Source organism: Tamandua tetradactyla, chromosome X (genome assembly GCF_023851605.1).
Source record: "Tamandua tetradactyla isolate mTamTet1 chromosome X, mTamTet1.pri, whole genome shotgun sequence".
NCBI lineage: Eukaryota > Metazoa > Chordata > Mammalia > Pilosa > Myrmecophagidae > Tamandua > Tamandua tetradactyla.
This window is the reverse complement of record NC_135353.1, coordinates 114,748,857-114,772,416: the sequence shown is the minus strand read 5'-3', so window position 1 is coordinate 114,772,416 and position 23,560 is coordinate 114,748,857. Positions and strand designations below refer to the sequence as shown.

Sequence of the window (23,560 nt, the reverse complement as noted above, 5' to 3'; positions counted from 1 at the left end):
TAATCTGTAAACACAAGGCAGAGTGGTTGGAGGAGACAAGTTCAACTAGTGTCATTCAACATAATTAAGGTAAGAAGAACCCCCTAGAGTTCTGGTTTCAGTCTCTGCTGCAAGGATCCCTTTACTACTCAAAGGTGACTGAGCACTTTTTTTTTCAGAGCCCAAATTTATAAATACATTTAAATGAACACTATTCAGGATTAAATGCTCATTCCCAATCTTCCTTTGTTTTTGCCATCAACATATTCTCTGCCTGGAAAGTTGACAATCTGCTTTGTACCAGAGAATATTTTTACAGATGTTTTATCTGCCCTTGTTTTACTCATCAAACATTTAATTACTAAGCGTCCACTGTGCAATAGGTGCCAAGAACACAGTGATGGTCAAACACAGTCACTGCTCTCAAGTTTAATCTAGAGACAGAAACAGAAATGCAAAAAAAGTGCTCTCGAGACTGTGATGAGTCTGTGTAGGGATCCCTAGGCAGGGATGAGGGAAAAAACACAAAGAACTGAAATGAGCTGATTCTTGGTGTGGATGTGGAGGATGGGGTTGGAGGGAGTTAAGACAGCATCAGAATCACATTCTAGGCCATGGTATAAGCTAATGAAAAGAAATGGATATTCCTTAACGTGTACAGGAAACACTTTAGTATTGCTGGAGTAGGGTAAGGGAGGTAGAAAATAAGGCTGGAGAAGTAATCACGGGCCCGATCACGAAGGGGGACATGGAAGTGGAGAAGCAGCATGTTAGGACACATTACTCTGGAAACTGATAAGCGGGAGGGGGTGGGGGTGGGGGTAAAGCTGTGGTTCTTAATATCTCTTGGGTTCTAGTTTCCTTTAAAAATCTGATAAAACATACGGGCCCTTTTACCATTAAAAGGTACTTATACTTAGATACAAAATGTTGCCTACAAGTGCCTGGTTTGGAGTAAGACAGGTGAGCAACTGCAACATCCTGGTGAGACATGATGAAACCTGTACTAAGTCACAGTAATGGGGACAAAAAAAAGAGGAGATAAAGGTAAGCAATAGAAGGATAGCTGAGTGTTAATAAATCTAGATTCGAAAAATAAAAGAAAGGGACAAATTACTCCCAGGTTGGTCTATTGTTTGGGCAATTAAGTAGAAGGTAGTGCCATTCATGGAGAGGAACAAGCTACAGGAGAGGATGAATTCAGTTTGAGACACACTGAGAAAAGGTGCCTCTAGAACGTCCAAATAAAGAACATCAGCAGGAAGCTAAATATACCCTTTCTTTTGATGATTCAGGTACTGTGTCTCCTGCCATGATATTCAACTAGTAATCAGCTCCTATGTCTCTGCGCAAAACTTCTGAATTGAGACAGGTATACTTCCCACTTGCAGAAAGGGATCCAGAGATAGAAGAAGAAATCAAACTTCACACACCCAAAATTATTTCATAATTTTTTTTTACTAAAAGAATAGACTTTTATTAAGCGCTGTAAGTTTCTTTCCATCAGCAATAACAGAACAACAAACCAATTTCCATCACAGAACAGCTCCTGAGACATTCCCATTCCTTTCTGAAAGACTTCCATTAACTCCTGCAGTTTCCCCAAAGAAGCATCCATTCAAACTTACATTAATAAACTACGGAGCTTTTGTGGTGAGGTGGGCCAAAAAGGCAAGGAGTTTGGTATCTGGGAGTGGGAAAGAAAAATACATATTATCCATCCACTAAACACACTGTCAAGAGTACAGGAGAAGAAATATTAACATAGGAAAAAACAATGAAAGAATTTCTAACTTTTACCAATAACGCCATTTATCAGGGAACACTAAAAATCACTGACTCCTTGAAGTTAAAGTTTCTGTATCTAGTGTGTTATTATAAAAATGAAAAGAAGTGAAATAAAAGGTGAGAGGGGAAGTGCCTTCTGAGAAGTAATTAAAATGAAGATTTGGCAAGGTTATGAGAGATTCATAAAATCTGAAATATTTCATTTGCTTCATTTACATGAAACTTCACTAGTCATTAGTTACTATTAACATGGAAAAAAAGAGCATCTATAAAAGTACAGGGGCAATGTCAAAAGCTGAAATGGGCACCCTAGCAAAAAGGGTATTTTTTTCTTTTAATTTGAAAAAGATGATTTTTTTTTTTAAATGAAGTTATCTTAACAGAACATCAAAATAATCTGTGACAATACTGAAGATAATTAGTAAGAATAGGGGAATAGGTGCACTGAACTCTATCTGCACCAGAAGACTGCTGCAATAGGCCAAGGGTAAAGAAAACAGAAAGTCAAATAAGAGGCCAAAGATACAGGAGGGAGAAAAATATAAGATGACACACAATGGAACAGTGAAAACTGCTCCCCTCATGCCCACCAACCCCTGGTACATTTAGGAAATACCTATAAGGAAGTAAACAAGGATAATGATTAAACCTTAGCAGAATTACACTAACTACTTTAAATTGGGGACTTCTTGTATTGTCATTTCAAAGGAAGGAAGTGGGTCTTAGAGGCTGAAATGGTAGCACTGACATAGCCACAGGAGCCTTCTAAGGTTCCAAAGGACTGGCTCACCATAAGTAATCAAGTTACCACCGCATTCCTTCTACCCTGCATAAAATTTCCTCCTCCCATCTTCCATCTTAGCCATCCACCCTAAATGCCTTGTCCAGCTGTTTTTCTCATTGATCAAGAGTTAGTGTGATTTGGCCAACTATGCCAAAAAAAAAAAAAAATCAAGATGGTGACAAAAAGCAAATATCACTAGCCATATCAAGTGAAACTTCTTGGGCTTTAAAGTCTACCCCAAATCCTATGGGCTCGGAATGAAAATGATGCAAGTGAGCAGCTGTTTGGCAGCCCTAGGGTGGGAGTTATAGGCTGACCCCAAGATACACTAGCAGAAATCAAGAACTGGGAGCCCTTGGGGGTAAATGGCTATACTTATACCCAGAGTGCTTTTGTTTGTGGTCCTGTGAGGCCAAGCGGTCATTTCTGGGGGTTCTCACATGTCACTGTTCAAGAGAGTCCATATCTCAGAAGTGGAACCATTAAGTGAAGAATGACAGACTCTTCAAATGGTACTCACGACAAAGATCAGACCCTAGCCTTCTCCAATCAGAAAAAAGTTCTTCTGCCAGTAACAAACATTAGTGTTTCTAATTTTTGTTTTAAGTTGGGTATTTTAGCAGATAAATTAAAATACAGGATTATGGCCCTTTATTGTTCTTTCTTGAAACTTTCCAAACTCAAAGTGCAGAATCAAACAAAAGGTTGGAGGTAGGCCATTTGTTTCACCCTGGACCAGCCTAGGGGAAAGTGCTGCTCTGCAGGAGGAAAGCTGGAATCACCCTATCAAAGCAGCAATTTTACATCTTATAGTAAATGCCTACAAAATAAAAAAATGTTCTTAATGCTGTGAGGATTAACAATACTGTCATTTGATTTTGTCAAATAGATTAAAGATGCATAGAAATAGCAACTGAAAAAAAAATCTTACCATTTAATAAGTACTAGAAAATATAATGCAGTCCAGTGATTTAGTTACTTTTAGAACTCTAAAGGATTCATTCCTCTGTGGCTTCAGAAAGAAATTTCCAAGCCATATAAGTTTACTACTAATTCCTTCCCCTGTTGGATATAGAAATCCTAATCTTTATGATGTGAAATGCTGAACAGGTCCATTAAAATGGGGGAACCAAATTAGGGAAGCTGATTTCAAAAAGGAGGTTTGCCACACTTTGTTTCTGTTTAAATCTGGCTAGGTATGCACTCTTGTCATCCTCCTTTGGTTTATGTAAGAAGTGGCTGGGCAAGAGGAGAAGTATTCCAGGACTTTCCTTCCCCCTGCAAATTGTGGATTCTCTGAAATTGGGCCAGATTAGGATTAAGCAGTCTAAGACTGTCTGCAGTCTCTCATGATATGGTAAAAGGCCATGAGCAAATAGCCTTCTGGAGGTCTGGAAAAAAAAACCACTAAGAAGCTGCGGTGAGTTAAGGTGCATGCGGTTTTTCAAAAAAAAAAATAAGAATCCTGCTAGAAGTCTGGTCAGTTAGTTGCATTTTTGCAGAAATGGTACTTCTTGAGCAAGAATATCACAAAGCCCAAAAGGTAGTGTGAGAGACTGGAAGCCTCAATTTCTGAATGAAGACACAATGCTAATATGTTGCAAATCATGTTCCCATCCCCCATCCTTAAACTGCTGAAGAAGGGAAATTGGAAATGCAAGGTTGTCTCAAGAGTTATTTCCAGCAAGGAGTAGTCTCTTTATCCTGGGCAGATCCTGGCCACAGAGAGGGCTGGGAAATTTTTACAGAATGCCTCTCAAGGCCCAGGTCAGAGCCCTCTGAAGTCTTTCTTGCAAAGCAAATGAAAAGATCTAGTAGTCAAAATGTCAATGAACAAATGAAACAATCCAGGCATATAAAATAAAATTGTCTATTTCCTCACACTTCCCTAGTCCATCTTTCCAAAGCTAGTCTTCTCTCCTCCAGGTATTCATGTCAATCAATTCTAACCTGGAGCCAATATGACCCCAGAGTCCCAGATGAGATTTCCTCAAAATTGGCTGCAAGCCCTTTCAAACTGTAATTACCTCCCATCCCTTTCTCTCTCCAAAGTAGGCTGCTCATTCATAAGGAAATATCTAACTCTTCCCAATATCATTCCAACCCCGTTACCACCAAATGGGTTGTGAGGGCTCTGTTCAAGATTAAGTTTATGACAACCCAAGTGTCTGTTGTTCTAAACAGGCAATCTCTGGAAAACATTTTTTTGTCTGCTTTAGTGAAGCCCATCTTCTCATAATTGTGATGGGCTGTGACTTAGTAAGAATTTTCGATGTAAAGTGTGGTTTTTTGAAACACACTACTCTGAAATAGGGGAAGCATTTCTGGGAAATGCAATAAATCCTCTGAGACATCACCAAGTATGTATGTATGTATGAATGTATGTATGCATGCATATATATAAAGATATATATATATACATACAATACACACATATATTTATATATATATAAAATATGTATAGATAAATAGATCTGTCTCTTTATATAAAGGGTATGTATATGCATATAGATATATGCATTCATATATACACCCACCTACATACCCATACACACACAAATACACACCCACAATCTTTTGAGTCCCCTTTCCTACTCAATTTCATTACATTGATTCCCACCCTTCCAGGGTGTGGGCAGCAGAGTGGGTGAACTGCTCCACATACTCTATTTTACAAATAATGCATTGGTTCAGAGGCAGGAAAAATCTGCCTAGTACTTTTCTGACTCACTTAAATCTCCGAGTACAAAGGCCATTGGTAGTTTTTTTTTTTCTTTTTTTTTGAAAAGAAGTGTATACAATAAAATAAAATTAAAATTAAAAATTAAAAATTAAAAATAAAATAATCAACACTACACCTCACTTCCCTGAAAACATATACCTATCTGATTGTCAGGCCAGAGCTAGAGGTGGTGGTACAAAGTCTTAGGGCAAGTGAGTTGGGAGAAAGAGTGAGAAGCAGATGGATACTGACTATATATCAAGGCCCCACTACTTCTTAGAGAAAAAAGCAAGTTAGAAAGTCATAGACAATTATTCCTACCATCCTATAGGTTTATCACTTAAGTCTGTAAATGAGTATCATGATAAAGACTCAGAAAACCAAAGTTAGAACTTTTTCTAGGGCCTTATGTGATGATACCCAATTTCTGCGAGAATCACTGCCTTACTGTGCTCTCAGGGGAGGTAAAGAGAAGACTGGTGCTGTATATTCAATTTGAGAATAGGAGCTAGCCTGTTGTCATCCATCTTTGACTAGGAAAGCAAACCACTAAGTCTGGGGACCCAGAAGAAAAGATACAGAACGGAGAAAGATGTATATAATAGGGCATCCCATCAAAATCTTGGATAAACCTAGGGTAGGCATTTATGTCCTCCTCTAACTTGAGCCTAGAATCAGAAATGTATAGGTTTTCCCATCTTCCTGATCTGGTGAATCCATCATCTTCAGTTCTTCATTCCTCTTTCTGTTGTGCAACAGTTCCTAGCTTTTGCTCTCGGAAGATGTTCTTCTCCCCTTTCTTCATTGGGAAGCAGCTGTTACCATTATTATACATGCTGCTGTCTCTGGATAAGGCACACTGTGATGGAGCTGGAAGACTATGATCACTCCTCTCTTCCTTGGTCAATGTGCCATTGTTTCCATTTACCTGTGAGCAGGAATGACCTTGATGAAGCTTCAGGAATTTAGAAACTCCATCTGAAGAGCCCTGTCATAAACAGAGATACTCAGTGGAAATGGTAATCCCATATTGGTTGACCCTTCCCAAGCATGTTCATAAGCTACCCTGAGGAAGCTGCTTCAGTTCTTCCAAAACACCAGGAAGCCCAGAGTTTGTTGACACCTAATACATTCTGTTATTATTCTGAGAACATAGGATGACAATAGACGGATCTGACTGAACGAACGGCAAAGACAACACAATAACGATGAAGAAAACATGGATAAAGCTTTGCAATATATTTTTCTGATACTAATAAGGACCCTGAATGGTAGATATTATGATGTCCCATTTACAGATGAGGAAGCTGAGGCTCAGAACGATTAAAGTAACTTGCTCAAGGACACCCAGCTAGAAAGTAGTGGGGTTAGGATACCACTCCAGATCAGTTTGCATCGAGAGTCTGTTCCCCTAACCACCACACAACTCTGTCCAATGCTGACAATTGGACATGTAAAAAAAAGAAAGAAAGGAAAGCAAACCATCAAATCTATGTCCAATATTACAAAGAATTTTTCATAACTAAAAACAATCATCTGTTTTTCTGTTAATCCCATGAATGAGACTGCCATTGAAATGTTAATGTATGAACTTCATTGCCTTATTATACAGCACAGTCTCTCAATGAATGTTTTTAGGGATAATAACAGTTTCTGATTATTAAGTGGTTGGTCATGCCAACTACTCTGCTATTTGTTTTATAGGTAAAATAACTGAGGCTCAAAAAATTGAGATTACTTATCAAGTTCAGTGGTATGCCTAGAATTGCATTTAAGTCTGTTTGACTCCAAAGCCCTTTTTCTTTCCAGTAATATAAAATACATAATGGAAATTTAATATGTATTGAATTTATGGCCAATAAATAAAAACTATTATTTTTTATTGAGAACTTCCTATGTTCCAGGTTCTATGCTAAATAATTTACTTATATCATTTCATTTAATCATCATAACAATCCTGCAAGATAGATACCAATTTCCTCATTTTAGAGATGAGGAAATTAGGAAACAGAGAGTTTAAATAAAGTGTCCAAGATCACAGAACTGGTAAGTAGCAGTGCCATATTCAAAGCTAGATCATCTGGCTCCAAAGTCTGTACAGTATGGAAGCTACTGCAAGGTATTGCCCAAGAACCTGGAAATAAGATGAAATTAGTAAAAATACACACAATGGATGGAATCAGTTACCTAAAGGAGTTAATCAAAAAATCAAACTGTTACAAATAAGTGACATAAGAATTTGAGAGCATACAAAACTCTAGTGGGTTAGGAATAATATCAGGAAGATGGGACCATAATGTAAATAAATGTGATTAGTTGGAGCAATTAGCTCATACTCTACAGAAAGGGTGACTGAACAGAAAAAGGAGAGTCAGCAAGGCAATCATGAGTAGCTCTGTCCAGAGAAGGTGCTAAAACCAAAATCAACATTAGGATTTTCTTGGCAAGGCTACATCTAGAGTAAATACCAATGTCTCAAGCCATGTTAGATAAAAGAAACAGGATCATCTGCCACCCCTTGTTTTCCCTCAGTTTCTTGTATGTAAAATAGGGAGAATAGTAGTATCTACTTCATAAATTCTTGTAAGGATTCAATGAAGCACTTCAGGTAAAGCACTTAGAACATGGTGTGTCTGGCACATTGTAAAAACTCAGTAATGCTAGCTAATATTTTTGTTCTGATTCCACATCCCCAAGCAAACTTCTGACACCATGCTTCCCTTGCAGTTTACTGAAAAAAAACAGAGAAAGCTTAGGTCAAAATGGTTAAGAACATGGGTGCTAAAGTCAACCAGACTTAGGTTTGAATCCTGTCTCTGCCAATTAGTTATTATACTGTATCAGAATCAGCAGAGCAGAGGGCTTTGGAGTCAATCAGCTTAGGTTAAAATTTCAACTCTGACACTGACTTAATGGACAGTCTTGGGCAAGATACTTCATCCTTCTGAGCCTTGTTTTCCTCCTGTTTAAAATGGGGAATAATAAATACCTACCTCACAGGGTTGTTATGAGGTTTCAGTGAGCTCATATTGTATTTATAAGAGCGACTGGAAAAGAATAAGTGTGCAATATATTGCTATAATTATTTCTTATCACTGTAAATCTTATCACTCCCTTCTCCCAACCCACCACCCTCACATGCTTGCTTGCACACACTCTCTCCTCCCTCTTTCACACACACACACACACACACACACACACACACACACACACACAACCCCTTTAAATGTATCCACATAGCAATTTCTGTGATCTTACTTAATGTGAGTCAACCATTGAGAGATAGATCCATGCTTATTGTTCCAAAAATATCAGGATTTTCAGACCATATGCTTGAGGATCAGACCCTGGATTCACCAAGGATGTACCACCTTATGGAAGCCTATCTGGATGACCAGTTTTCCTTCTCAGGTGCACTCTCTTTTGCCTCACTAAGCAGCTTCTTTGAACTATAATTATACTAATAGAGGGAAAAATCCAAAAGTCATTGCTCTCTGGCTTTGGAGTGTATTATAAAATGCTTTGTGTGTGTGACTTACCATCCTAGTTTCAATTATGGCTCAAAATAGCATTAAAGAAAATTTGTATTATTTAAGAAAACAAGAGATGATGGGGATTAGCAGAATACAATAAGGGCTGGTCGTATAAAGGAGAACAGATTTGGGATTGAAGATTGATGATAAAGTTGCCTTATGGTATGCTCTAGTCAGAGACTTCAAAAAAGAGGGACTAAGTCTTCCACCTGTTCCAAGGAGATCCTGGGGTTTTGCCACTTAACTGGCTATACAATATTCTCTAAGCCTCCCTTGTCATTTAAAAATATGGATTTATTAATACCGACCCAGCATTAACTTTCATCCTTGTGAATATTAGATACTGTTTGCAAAATGTTTAGTAGGGTGCCTGTTTTTTACCAGACACTCCAGAAATGGTAGCTGCTATACTATGAGAAGCCCAGCAGTTAGAGTCCACTACAAGAGTTTGGATCACTACCAGAACAGGTCTTTATACTCTATAATTAGGGAGGAGGGCCATGTCCAATGAGCACCAGTTGGAACTGTGCTATAATTTAAGGCCTAGATTAGAGAAAAGTTAAGACCACTCTAAGCCATTAAGAATAAGAATGGCTACCCCACTTCCCTCCTACCCTGCAAAGGCAAAAGACCAATTTTCTAAGCATCTCTGGTAGCCGATCAAAAGGTCAGGCATCCTGGAGGCAACCACATTAACTTCACTTTGGCCCCTCTATGGCTGCATGCAGTGCATTCTGTACTAGACACAGGTCTTCAAGACACAAAACCAGGTTTCTATCCTTGGGCCTTACTCAGGAAAAAGATTGATCCTTTGTACTCCTATGGGAACAGCTCTGGGCAGGCTAACCCTCACTAGACTGCTAGAGAGCAGGGGAATGAAATCAAATGCCTGGAAAAGCTGTGAAAGCTCCTCTAAGCAGCTCAGGTTTCCAAATCAGATCTCATTTCTGGCAATTAAGCTGAAAAGGCAAGCACTATCAAAGAAAAACTAGGTAATCTCACAAAAAAGGTGCTTACTTGTTTATTTGCTTTCCTTTGTCCTTTGGATCCTCTACCAGTCTGTTCTTTTCCATGCCTTTAGAAAGAGGGGGAGGGGGAAAAGTGTTCATGAAAACCATATAAAGTCCATATCCCCATTTTCACTTGGTTAACTACTCACCTCCCCTAGGAAGTTTGACCCCTTAAGTTAAATACCCCTCCTCTGTGATATCACTGTAAAGGACCTCTGTCCCCATCTTTTCTATATTATATTGAATTGTTCTGTGTCCCATGTTCTTCTTTAGGGCAAAAAAATCTTTTTCATCAAGGCAGGGCATTTGCTGAACTAAACTGAAGACTGCCTTAAAAAATGGAAAGTTAGTGCCTCTTACCTTAATAGAAAGATTCAATAGTTGGGTATTTTCTCAAGGGCACCTTAATTGACACTAGCTCATACCAACCTATGAGAATACATACATACCCCTTTCCTGGCCCACCGACAGAAACCACTTGCATGCCAAAGGATCCTCGGCCCCTGGATGATTTGCTGCCAGCCCACTGGCCTACAACCATCCCAGCAATCTCTAGTTTTCCTCCTTGGGGTGGGATTGGATGAAGACCTGGCAAGAAAGGAAGAATGCAGTAAAGAACAGTAAGTGCAAGGTAAAATGATAGGTGAATCAAAAGATCCTATGGCCTCCATACTCTGCTTATTTCCACTTCCCTAAGATCAAAATAGTCCACGATTCAATAAGGGTCATGATAGAAACAAATACAGGGGGAGGAAATTGAAAAATCTATATACTTTCGACCTTAGCAAGTGGAAGTGGGCAAGATTAATTTTTCTATTGTAGAATCTGGTACATAGTAGGCACTTGAAATTTGTTGAGAGAGTGAATGTCTTAAAATCCACTAATTGGAAAATTATAGACCAAAACCACTTTTGATGCAAATTTACATAACTAGACACTATAGGATTAGGTAAAGAGCCCACAACAAACTAAATCGTAAATAATGAAACTAAACAGTAATTTATAATTAAAAAGCAAGAATGACAACAGTTGAAAACTAGGACCAATTCAAGACAGGTTTGATGTTATCTCCTTAACAGAGAAGAAATTCCAGCTCTGTGACTGTGAGCTCACAAGTATAGTAGAACTTGTAATTTGTCAAAAAGCAATCCTTCAGAGAATACCAAATTTTAGTTAACCTTTCATTTTAATTTATGCAAAGAAACAAAAGTGTAAGAGCCTTTAACTCATTTAGCAGGTTATTAGTAAAGAACCCTTCATATACACAAAAATGAGAGTCTAAGGAACTAGAGTGTTAGTTACTCCTAAGAGAGACAAGAAAGACTTGCATTTTGGGGTCTTTTTGTGGCCTCTCAGGAGAAAGGAACCTTCTTGTGGACACCAGTAACTGCTGATCAGATTAAGCATCACTGATAGCTGGGGCAATGGTGAGGACAAGAATCTGGCCTTAATTAAGGCCTCCTTCTGAGGCATACGCAATAAACCCAACATACAAGGAATCAGAGTAGGAATCTGTAAGTTACCTTAAAGGGACAGAATGGTTGGCTCTCCAGTTTGTAAGACTTGATGACTACCTGACTGATCAGGGAGTTACCAGAGCAGATTTATACATTCCTCATCTAAGTACAGCCTTGTGTTTAGCATTCATACTGAATTTTTTGACCTTAAAAGATAAACTTCATTCCCAGCCTGGGCACTTGCCCACACTCACCGCACCCCCTAAAATTCAACAAATGATGCTGCAATGACGGGATAGATACATGGAAAAAGAACGAAATGTGCTCCCCACCATATAGCATACAAAAAACAAAAAAGACAAACTTCAACTTCCAGCTTTATTATTCTTAAAAGGAGGAAGATGGACAACACCTTCAACCATACCAATAAGACTCTCACTTGAACAAAGAATCTCTCTATTTTATGTTTACATGTCCCCATTAAAATACCATGTAAGCTCCATCAACAGACGAGTGGTTAAACAAACTGTGGTACATACATACGATGGAATATTATGCAGCTTTAAGACAGAATAAACTTATGAAGCATGTAATAACATGGATGGACCTAGAGAACATTATGCTGAGTGAGTCTAGCCAAAAACTAAAGGACAAATACTGTATGGTCCCACTGATGTGAACGGACATTAGAGAATAAACTTGGAATATGTCATTGGTAACAGAGACCATCAGGAGTTAGAAACAGGGTAAGATAATGGGTAATTGGACCTGAAGGGATACAGACTGTGCAACAGGACTGAATACAAAAACTCAAAAATGGACAGCACAATAATACCTAATTGTAATGTAATTATGTTAAAACACTGAATGAAGCTGCATCTGAGCTATAGTTTTTGTTTGTTTGTTTGTTTTTGTTTTTTTATATATTTTTTCTATTTTTTATTTTTATTTTTTTCTCTATATTATCATTTTATTTCTTTTTCTGTTGTCTTGCTATTTCTTTTTCTAAATCGATGAAAATGTACTAAAAAATGATGATCATACATCTATGTGATGATATTAAGAATCACTGATTGCATATGTAGAATGGAATGATTTCTAAATGTTGTGTTAGTTAATTTTTTTTAATAATAAAAAAAATACCATGTAAGCTTTACATCAGTGTTAAATTGCTTGGTATTGATAACTATACTTAAGGTGATTACATAAAAAAAATCTTTGTTCTCAGAAAATGTACATGGAAGTATTAAGTGTTTAAGGAGCATAATGTATATAACCTTCTATCAAATATTTAGAAATTAGATAAATAGATAGACAGCCAGGTAAATAGATTGATTGATACATGGATGGATGGATAGGTGGGTGGATAGACAGATACAGAGAAAGATGATAGACAGATGACAGATTGATGAGTAGATAGATAGATAGAGAAAGAAAGAAAGAAAGAAAAAGAAAAAAAGAAGGAAAGGCAAATGTGGCAAAATGTTAAATGTTGATGGATCTAGGTATTTGGGAGGGGGTATGTTGGAGTTTTCTGTATGGGTTTTGCATTATTCTTTCAACTGTCCTGTAAGTTTGAAATTATTTCAAAATAAAAAGGCAAAATACAGAAAAAAAAAACCCTGCTTTACCAGGGGATAGGTTGTTTGAATTATGAGGATCAGTATCTGTAACTACTTAAGCATGACTGTCTATTCATCTTTCAAGCCACAGCTCAGGTGGCACCATAATTTATACATATATGTGTGTGTTTGTTTTCCCTGTAGTTCCCTGGAGGGCATGGGCTGTAACTTATTTCTCTATATACTTCTGGAGTTGAAAGAAGTGAAATATATCAGGTCTACCCCCAGAGTGGAAATGAGTATATTAGGCTATCACCGTCTGCCAAAACTGACCATTGAATCTTACCTCCTATTGCTCTTCCTCCAAGCTCCTGTGCACATTTGCCTATAGGGAATGAATGAATTAACCAGCAACCACGAAGATATAGTTTTTATGAGTTAGAGTTCTCAAAATTAATAAAGTGGCTCCTGGATTCTGTGTCAGTCATTTCATGAGTTTGATTGGTGAAATTCAAATCTCTGGAGACCAACCACCTCTATGGTCTGGGAAATCAGTGGACTTTCCTCCTCAGGCTACACCCCTCCATCTCAAAAAGCTGCTCTTCAAACTACCACAATGGGTTATTATGAAATAAATTGAGGATGGCAAATACCACATTCTTAGGTACTGACCTGCAAACCCCCGGCTCCTTCCTTGAGGGGGAGGTGGCATTGAGCCCATGGCTCGGGAATAAAGTGAAACAGGGTAGAGAGAGGGCACCATAGGAGGTACAAAAGTAGGTGATGGAAGTAGAGCAGAAGGTGGTGGATGATTCATGTTGACTCCTTCAAGGATACTCTGTCTCATCTTTTCCACTTTGGTTGCCAGGTCAGCCTTCAAATGAGGAACAGAATAACAATAGCAGCTGCCAGTTTTAGAACATCTCCTATGTTTTAGGCACAGTATTGGGCACTCTCGGCACAGTCTCACAATTCTATTCACATTAAGGGAGTTGAGGCCTAAAGTAAATGGCTTTAGGCTACATACTCAGGAAGCCTATCTGGCATCAAGTCTACCTATTGGTAGTATGACATTACAGTACCATCACACTTGTTCTGACTGAGGACTTGTGAAGTACAATGACTATGTCAAGGAAGAAACATATAATAGTAAGTACTACTGATGGTCTATTACATGGCCAGCAGAAGGTTAGGCCATTTTTTAAGGGGGAGGTAATACAATTAGGTAAAAGAGAGAACAAAAACTTGACATATAAGACTTGTAGCCTTCACTTCCATATCCAGGATCAGAGATGAGCTTTTTCCAAGATAAGCCCATTCCTCTAATCCAGAGGATTAGAAAAGGGCCATGTTATAAATATTTTAGACTTTGTGGGCCATATTATCTCTGTCACAACTACTCAACTCTGCCATGAAAGCAGTCACAGACAATAAATAAACAAGTGAATCTGGCTGTGTTCTAACAAAAATTTATTTACAAAACAGGGGCAGGCTGGGTGTTGGGGATTGAATCATATCCCCCACAGAAGGTATGCTCAGGTTTAAATCCCTGGTCTTGTGGATATGAACTTTATAAATAGGGCCTTTGAAGATGTTTTAGTTGAGATGTACCCAAACTGAATGAGCAAAGAAAATTAGACACAGAAAGAGAAGCCCTAGGGAACAGCCAGAAGCTGGAAGTCAAAAGAACCCAGAAGAGAAAGGAGAAGATGTTGCCATGTGCATCGAATGCCATGAGATGGAAAAGCCAAGGAACCCCAAAGATTGCTGGCCAGCAGAAGATACTGACCCCGGGAGGAAGCGAGCCTTCTAGCCTCTAGAAGCCAATAAATTCCTATTGTTGAGCTGACCGATTGTATGGCATCTGTTTTAGCAGCAAGGAAACTAAAATAGATTTGGGTACCACAAAATGGGGTACTGCTATGACAAATACCTACAAATGTGGAAACAACCTTGGAATTGGGTAATGGGTAGAGGCTGGAAGAACTGTGAGGTACTTGATAGAAAAAGCCTAGATTGCTTTGCAGAATCTGTCGGTAGAAATATGGACATTAAAGCTGCCCCTTCTGAGACCTTACAAGGAAATGATGAATGCATTACTGGAAACTGGAGGAAAGGTGATATTTGTTATAAAGTGGCAGAGAACTTGGTGAAATTGTGTTGTGATGTTAGATGGAAGGCAGAACTTGAATGTAATGAACTTGGATATTTAGCTGAGGAAATTTCCAAGCTAAGCGTAGAAGGTGCAGCCTGGTTTCTCATCAAATAGCAAAATACAAAAGGAAAGAGATAAGCTGAGGACTTAAGCACAAAGAAACCAGCAACCAATGATCTGAAAAATTAGCCTATCTAGAAAGTGTGCCCTGAGGTGAGGGCCAGAAATGACTTCATCAGGGACACCCTGAGTCTCCAGAGAACAGGGTTCCATGTAGGGGGTTAACTAAACAACTCTTTGCCAAAGAGGTTGTGCCTGAACATGGATCTGGTCACACATCTCAGAGGAATTCAGGATTGGAAATGCAATTATCCAAGAAGGATCTGTGGAAAGTTCAGTTGTTTAGAGAACCCTGGAACCACACACAAAGCCAACGATATTTTTGCCAAATTTGTATGAACAGAGCCACTGCCAGCCTGGACAGAAAAAGACATAGAAGGAACAAATTGAAGGAAGAATGACTTCAAGTGCAGAATCGTGGAAGCAAAAGTCTGAACTGAAAAGATCTCCTTAGGCCAAGAACACCGGCCCACCCACATGTGAGGAAAGGGTGGGTCTGCCCCTGTGCATGAAAGGGGCAAGTCGTCTGCCCAGATACTAGGAGGTGGCGGGCCTTATGCCCCATCATTTGGGGAGAGGGCTGCTACCCCAAAGCTGGGAGATGGTGGGGTCTGTGCCCCAGCATTCGTAGAGAGCCTGGCTCCCATCCCAGTGCTCAGAGATGGTAGAGCCTGTGCCCTTACATTTTGCAGAGAGCCCAGCAACCATTCTGATTCTCAGAGAAGGTGAGGCCTTCACCCTAGTGTTTGGGAAGAGCATGACTACTGCATAAGTACTTGGAATGGAATGGTGCTGCCACTACCTCAGGCCAAGACAACAAGGAATCAAGCCACAGGTGACTCTCAGACCTTGGAATCTAATGTTTTCCCTGTTCGGTTTTGGACTTGTTTGGGACCTGTGAACCTTATTTTCCCTCCAATTTCTCCCTTCTAGAATGGAACGTTTATCCTATGATGTTCCACCATTGTATATTGGAAGCAGATAACTTGTTTTCTAGGTTTCACAGTTCCATCAGAAAAAAGAATTTTGCCCCAGGATGGACCACACTCAAACTGATTTTGATGAGACGTTGTACTTAGCATTGTTACTGAAATGACTTAACCTTTTGGAAGGTTATGATGGAATAAATTTCTTTTACATGTAGGAAGAATATGTCTTTTTGAGGTCCAGAGGCCAGATTGTTGAGGATTGCATCATGTTCCACACAAAAGGCATGTTGGGGTCCTAAACCCTGGTCCTGTTGGTATGAAACCATTTGCAAATAGGACCTTTGAAGATGTTATTAGTTGAGGTGTGCCCAAACTGAATTAATTCAATATGGCTGAAATCCTTATAAGCAAAAGAAATTGGACAAAGAACGAGAAGCCCCCGGGAGCAGCCAGAAGCTGGAAGTTAATAAAACACAGAAAAGGAAGAAGACGTTGCCACGTATATTGATTGTCATGAGATGTAAAAGCCAAGGAACTCCAAAGATTGCTGGCCAGCAGATGATACTGACCCTGGGAGGAAGCAAACCTTCTAGCCTCTGAAACCAGGAGCCAATAAATTCCTGTTGTTGATCCAACCCATGGTATGGTATTTGTTTTAGCATCTAAGAAACTAAAACATGGGTTTGGGCTGCAGCTGTAGTTTGTCAATACTTGTTATAGTACTTCAGCTCATCTCCTCCAAATGGAGAGTAAGGTTTCCTTTCCCTTGCTTTCCTTCATCTTTCCTAAGGTTTCATTTCAAAAATAACCGTGCTTCTTCTGTGTCATTTACTTTAGTACTCTCTTCTATTCCCGAACACAGTTCTTTTACAAACAATATCATCACCTTAGAGTTTTTGTTGGTAAAAGAAATGAAATTCTTAAAAGGAAAGACATCTGAATATTCCACAGGGAAGAAATAATCCGAGTAAGAAAAGGAATGTGAAATCTTTCAAGCCCTCATGCAAAAAAAAAACCCTTCCAACATATGATCTTCTTACGTGTACATATCAGACTCTGGGCCTTTGGGACCATGGTTGACCAAGTTAGGTTAAGGTCAGATACATTTTCCTATTTCTGCTACCTCCCTCCCCAATGTCTCTGCTCCTTTCCCCTCCCTATTCATTCATTCCAACAGCAGATAAGAAATGTCCCTTATTGGCTGCCTAACATGCTGGTACCTGGCCATCACAGAGCTCAACCAGGGATACTCGCTCTCGGCCTGCTTTAATTAGCTTGCTCTGGAACAGCTTGCCATCGAAGTAAATCCAGGGGCAGCAGTGCTCCCAAGGGACTGGCTGGCCACAGGCATCATTAGCAAACAGAGCTGTGTCGACCCCACTCATGAAGAGGGCAGCAAGCTGGATCCCTCGGGCATCCAGTTTCTCAATCTGAAACCACCACAGAGGAAAAACTACTATTAAATACCCACTATTGGTTACATTTACTCTTATTCCTGTCATGCTGACTCTCCTAATTAAATTTGAACATGTTGCCCTTCAATATAGACAACTGAGTGCGTGAGTTGCTTCTATTCATGTTCTTTCCTGAGATGATTCAAAAGATACTCTTTATAACTTAAAAAGCACCAACTTGAGATTAAAAAAACTAAAGACTGGGTGGGCCACGGTAGCTTAGCAGGCAAGAATGCTTGCCTGCCATGCCCGAGGACCCGGGTTCAGTTCCCGGTGCCTGCCCATGTTAAAAAAAAAAAACCGCTAAAGACTGAAAGAACACCCAATGCTGATAAAGATAAAGTGAAATAAATGGGCACTCTCAAATAAAGCTGATGAGAAATGTATATTACAATGAAGAATCTTAAAAATGTTCATTTCTGTCGATTCAGAAATTATACTTTTAGGAAACAATTGTAAGGAAGTAGAGTTGTGAATAAAGTTTATGAATAAAATGGTCAATTATAACATGATGTATAATGGGGAAACTGTAAATAATTTAAGTGGCCAACGTTATATTAATTAAATGATATATTCATATGATAAAATACTATTTGCCAAAATTTTCAAGAAGTGGAAAATATGTGCTATGTTTAGTGAAAAAACGCAATATATTATTATATAAACAATATCGCAACAATGTAAAAATGCATGACAAAAGGCTGGGAGAAAACATCAAAATGTTCACAGTGGTTATCTCAAGTTGGTGTGTTAGATGGCTTCAAAATAGGAAAAGGGGAAGTATTTCCAGGTCCTTACTCAGTATGTTCTAGAGTCACTAGTTGCTCTAGGACCAAGAAATATTGCATTTATGTAAAAAATACCCACCCCCATTTGTCTTAGACTGCTTCACCTTTCTTTTAGTTGACGTCACTTAAATTAAGATTTTGCAAAACTTATTGACTGATCTTTTAGCTTACCTAGGACCTTAAAGGGCCATGGCTAATGTTCAGGGGGAGGGGTTTCTTGCATTAATAGCTAATATTCACTGTGTACTGTAAACTTAAAATATGCCAGACAATATGCTAAGTGTTTTACATGAATTGTTTTATTTAATATTCTCACAACCCTGCAAATAAGGAAATTTAAGCTAGAGAGGTTAAGTAATGTGCCCCAAGTCACACAGCTAGGAAATAATGGAGTCAGGATTCAAACCCAAGGGAGCCTGGCTTTAGACTCTGCCCTGTTTACTAGTATGTTCTATAGCCTTCAGTCACATGGCAGATTTATTTTCTTCTTTATGCTTTTCGATACTTCCCCCTAAAACCCATTAAGAATTATTTTAAAGTTGGGGGGGGGGAGTGGACATTCACTCAGAGACAAGCAGGAGACACCAGGATAAGTCCCATGTAGACTTCTCTTGTAAGAGTCAGAAAATTATTGAGGTCTATGGGCCATGATTTATTTGCCTTGCACAATATCCATCTTTTCTGTCCATTCTTTCTTTCTTTCTTTCTTTATTTTTTCTTTTCTTTTTTTTCTTTCTGTCCGTTCTTACCACCAGTTTGAAAGCAGTGAAGCAGGCAACTCTTGGTTTTATTAATAGACAAATATTTGATTAAAGTAAATCAAATGTTTACCCATGGAACTTACTCTTCTCCCCAGCTCCAGGAAAAAAAGACCTAAAGTAGAGCTATGAGTTCATTTAAAAAAAATAAATTTAAACCAGAGTGGATCAAATTACCTTAAGTTCTTGGAGTTGATCTGGTTCATAAAGCTGTGTAGACACTGCCTGTGCAAGGAAGGTGTCTAGCTCATGGCGATGCAGGATTCGACCACCAGGCCACTGAACCATGTATCTAGAGAATAAAACATCATTAGTAAGCCACAAAAGCTCATTTATTTCACAAACATTTATTAAGCTAAGAGCCTATCATGGTTCAGGCCTTATGCTTGGCTTTGACAATTGCAAATGAATAAACTAAAAGAACTTCTGCCTTTGTAGTGCTTTCAGTCTGTGTAGTAGAAGAGACAGGCATGCACAACGATGTAGATAGAAGAATGTCCAGGGTGGTATGAGAGCACCTACATCAGACTGGAAGAGTGAGGAAGGGCGTCCTGAAAAAAGTTGGCAGGAGCTGAGTTTCAAAGGGCTTAAGGAAATTAGTGAGTCAAAAATATGGGAAAGGATGTTTTAAGTTGAGAGAATGGTATGTGTAAAGACATGGAAGTGTGGTTCAGTACACTATACCAAGTTCCATATTGCAGGAGCTAAGCATGTCTGGAATGACAGGAGGCAAAGACTTAGAAAATAGGCCAGATCGTGAAGAGTCTTCAAACAGTACTAAAGATTTTGCACTCTTTTTCTAAAAATATAGGAAGCTATTTAAGGGTTGTCATCAGGAGAGTGATACTGAAAAGTCTGCGTTTTTAAAAGACCACTCTGGTGGCGCAGAGGGGAAAAGGAAATTGAAGAGGCAACTGCAGTAACTTGTAGTTGAAGAGGGCCTGAACAAAGGTACTGAGTGAGAGGATGGAGCCAGGGTAAAGAGACAAGAACTATTAAGGAGATAAATCTATAGGACTTGATCAAGGATTTTATGGGAAGGGGGTAAAGAAGAGGGAAGAGTCTAAAACTCTTATATAATTCTGGCTTGGACAGATGGCTGGATGATGGGGCCATTCACCAAGATAGAAAATCCACTAATTAAATAATAAATACCTATTGAATGCCCATGAATTGATTATACCTTATTGCTCTAGGCACCAAGAATGCAGAAAGAGGAAGGCAGAGAGATGAAAAACCCATTAGTATAGTTTTTGCTCTTAGCTCCCTGGAGGCCCATAAGACAGTGATTATACATAATCATTAGAGATGTGCAAGATTTTAGAAACCTGGCATTTAAACCAAGGAATGCTCTCTTCTGAGTAGCACTTAGAATGGGCTCCTGGGGACTTCAACCCAGTTACTAATACCAGGAGGCAGTGCCTAGGCTCTGAAGCCGGACAGCTTGTCTTTGAATCTGTTAACATGCCATTTAGCAGCTGTGTGACGTAGAAACCACTCAGAGCTTGCTCTTTTCTCACATGAAATTATCACAACAGTGCAGGCAGCCTTACTGCCGCTAATCTTTCTTCATGCCCAAATTGTTATTTCTCTGAACTAGGATCGTTCTGGGATTTCAGGATACACCAGTAGGCCCTGTTGCTTCTTTAGGAATGAAGTTCCTGGGGAACAGGAAACTTCCCTTTGCCCAGAATACTTTCTCCATTTGGAAAATTCATTCATACTTTATACTTTCTGGTGCTACATTATTAAGCACACAATTCATAGATTATACCTTTTATCAATATATAATTCTCCTTTGTCCTATTTAATGCCTTTTTGTTTTGAACTCTATTTATCAGATACTAACATTATTTCTTTCTTTAGATTTATAGTACCTTGATTTACCTTTGCCCATTTTAGTTTTAAATCTTTCTATCCTATTTTGTTGGCAAAATGTAAAGCAATAATGGAAGAAAACGAACAGAAATGCAATTATAATGGGAGACTTCAATATACTAGATCAGCTATGACATATAAAATAGATGTAAAATATACTTAAAGTCACAAATTTGAATAATACAATAAGGTTCAAATGCTTGATTGATTTCATACAAGAAAATACTTTCTTTTCAAGTGTCCATGTGAGTTCCCATGAGGGCTAGGACTTTATTTGTTTGTCCTTGTTTCCTTATTATCCCTCACTGATTATCAACTACCTGGCATAGTACATGGCATTGAGTAAGTATTGATAAATACCTATCGAAGGACTAACTGAATGTACTGAGCAGATCATGTAAATCTTCCAAAGCCGAATTGTACCAGTCACATTCTGATTCCTCTGCAATAAAAACTGACCCAAAAGAGTCAAGTGTGGGAGGCGGGCAGGCTCACAGAAAGACTAATAAATGTGAGAAATGTGATTTTATAGGTTGAACAGATTGTTCTGGGTGCTCTAAGGAGAGTGACTAATTTTGCCTAGAAGAATCAGAAGGCTTAATGGAGGAAAGAGCATTTACTTACCTAAGGATTTGAATTTTTGTTTGGTCTAGTTTGCACTTTAATGTTAATTTGCAATTTTAATGCATCTTGTATGTCTCTCTAACCTTAGCATAGTACATGACAGAATGGTTGCTCAATAAATGTTTGCTCAATGAATAAGCCAATATCAAGATTTTAGTAATAAATGGTAACTCTATCTTTTGTCCAGTACCTCTAAGAAACAAGACTTAAATGAATTATGAGACAAAGTATAGGGTCTAATGAGACAGAGGAATGAAAGGCTCAGAAATGGGACAACAGGAAATAATAATAATTATTAAATCAACCAATATCTAGTGATGTTCATTATGCACTAGTTTTTGAATTCTAAGGAATAGAATTATTATATTATTAAAATATATATATAATTATATGATTAATACAATTGTTCCAGAGGATTCTATTGGGGGAATTCCTCTGAAAAAAAAAATTATAGCATTACTAATTTACCAAGGGACTTAATCTCAGTGACAAGAAGACATCTTTATTATTATTAATAACATTTACATTATAATACTATATATAAGCATTATAGATAATAATATATACAGCTAGCTATAAATTACCCATACTAATAACATTTACTAAATGCCTGTTATGTTCTAGATACGATGACAGGAAATTTATATACATAGAATGTGGTAGCAAAGAATACAGATGTGGTGTCTGACGTCCGTGGTTCCAATCTAGATTCCACTATTTCCTTTGTATGTGACTCAGGGTAATTGCCTTAGCCTCTCTGGGCTTTAGTTTGTACACCCCTAAAATGGAGATAACACTACATATACCTCATAAGCTTTAGTAAGTAAAGGAGAAAATGCATGTAAATGGACTTAGCATACTGCCTCGTACAGCAGGCACTCTCAGTTACCATATGTAACTGAACCAATTATGGTATAATCTTTCCTTTACTATTTGTTGAAGCCCCATTTAATCATGCAAAGATAGGTTTCTATCCTATGTATTGCATGATTACTTTTCATGCCATACTGATTTAACTTTGGAATATGTTTTAATATTTGGTAGCCTCTCCTTTTACTCCACTTCTTTTAATTTTTAATAACATTTATTATTTTATTCTGACTATAAAAGTTCATTCTTATGTAGAAAATGCAAAAATAGTACAAAGAAAATGAAAATTAAAAAACAAAACCATTTGTAATCCTACCATTAGGATATAGCCAGGTTAAGATTGTTATGATTTTGGATCATTTCTTACTAGAATCTTAAATCTTCACTTCTTTCCTCTCCCACATAATATATAAAATATCGTATCTTGCTCTTTTCATTCAGCATTATGCTATGAGAATGTTTTGTTCATTAAATATTTTTCAAAAACATGATTTTTAATGACTGTTCATCTCGTGGTTGTTATGTATTTATTTAAACATTCCTGCATTACTGAAACTTTATACTGTTTATACTATTTATTTTCTTATAAGTAACACTACAAAGATACTCATATATATAAATCCTTGTCTGTATCTGATTATTCATTCCTTAGGATAAATTCTAGAAGTGGAATTATGTCTATGTCCATTTTAAGGGTCCTCAATATATGTTGGGAAGTTATTTTCTATACCAGTTTGTCCCAATTTACACCCTGTCTCTCAGCAGTACAACACCTTAGACTGTTATCTTTAATCTTGGATGATTTAATGGGCAAAAATATCTCTCGCTATTTAAAGGTTGCATATGTTACCAAACAATTATTTACTTTTATGATAGTTCTGTGTCTATCATAGACATAGCAGTTAATTTGCCTGCTATCTACACTTCCTTCTCAGATAATCTAAAACTTTATCTCATGATCACAGTCACAGCTATTTGGATAAGGGGTGGACAGCTGATCCAAGCCAAATCATTCAATAGGCTTTTCAATCAGACTGCGCCAATTAAAGTCTTGAGAATTTGAGCTAACAGACTCAGAAACCGATGAACCAGATATGCAGAAAGAAGAGTTACACAGGCCCATGAGAGAGTGCTCAATCTCTGTTCCTG

General features: G+C 38.1%; 1 protein-coding gene across 4 annotated transcripts in view; it reads right to left on the bottom strand.

The window, feature by feature from the left end:
- Nucleotides 1-1,458: 1,458 nt before the first annotated feature.
- FAM120C (family with sequence similarity 120 member C) overlaps nucleotides 1,459-23,560 on the bottom strand; it is a 142,232-nt gene continuing 120,130 nt past the window's right edge. For 2 of the 4 annotated variants that reach the window (XM_077145921.1, XM_077145925.1), the window contains exons 11-16: nucleotides 19,217-19,331; nucleotides 17,260-17,469; nucleotides 13,508-13,709; nucleotides 10,266-10,404; nucleotides 9,824-9,881; nucleotides 1,459-6,261 (exon numbers count right to left, since the gene is read on the bottom strand). In XM_077145921.1, coding sequence (XP_077002036.1) covers nucleotides 6,007-6,261; nucleotides 9,824-9,881; nucleotides 10,266-10,404; nucleotides 13,508-13,709; nucleotides 17,260-17,469; nucleotides 19,217-19,331 — 979 coding nt within the window. In that variant the 3' untranslated portion in view covers nucleotides 1,459-6,006. The remainder of the gene's footprint in view (nucleotides 6,262-9,823; nucleotides 9,882-10,265; nucleotides 10,405-13,507; nucleotides 13,710-17,259; nucleotides 17,470-19,216; nucleotides 19,332-23,560) is intronic. The other 2 variants (XM_077145922.1, XM_077145923.1) reach the window with 2 other exon arrangements.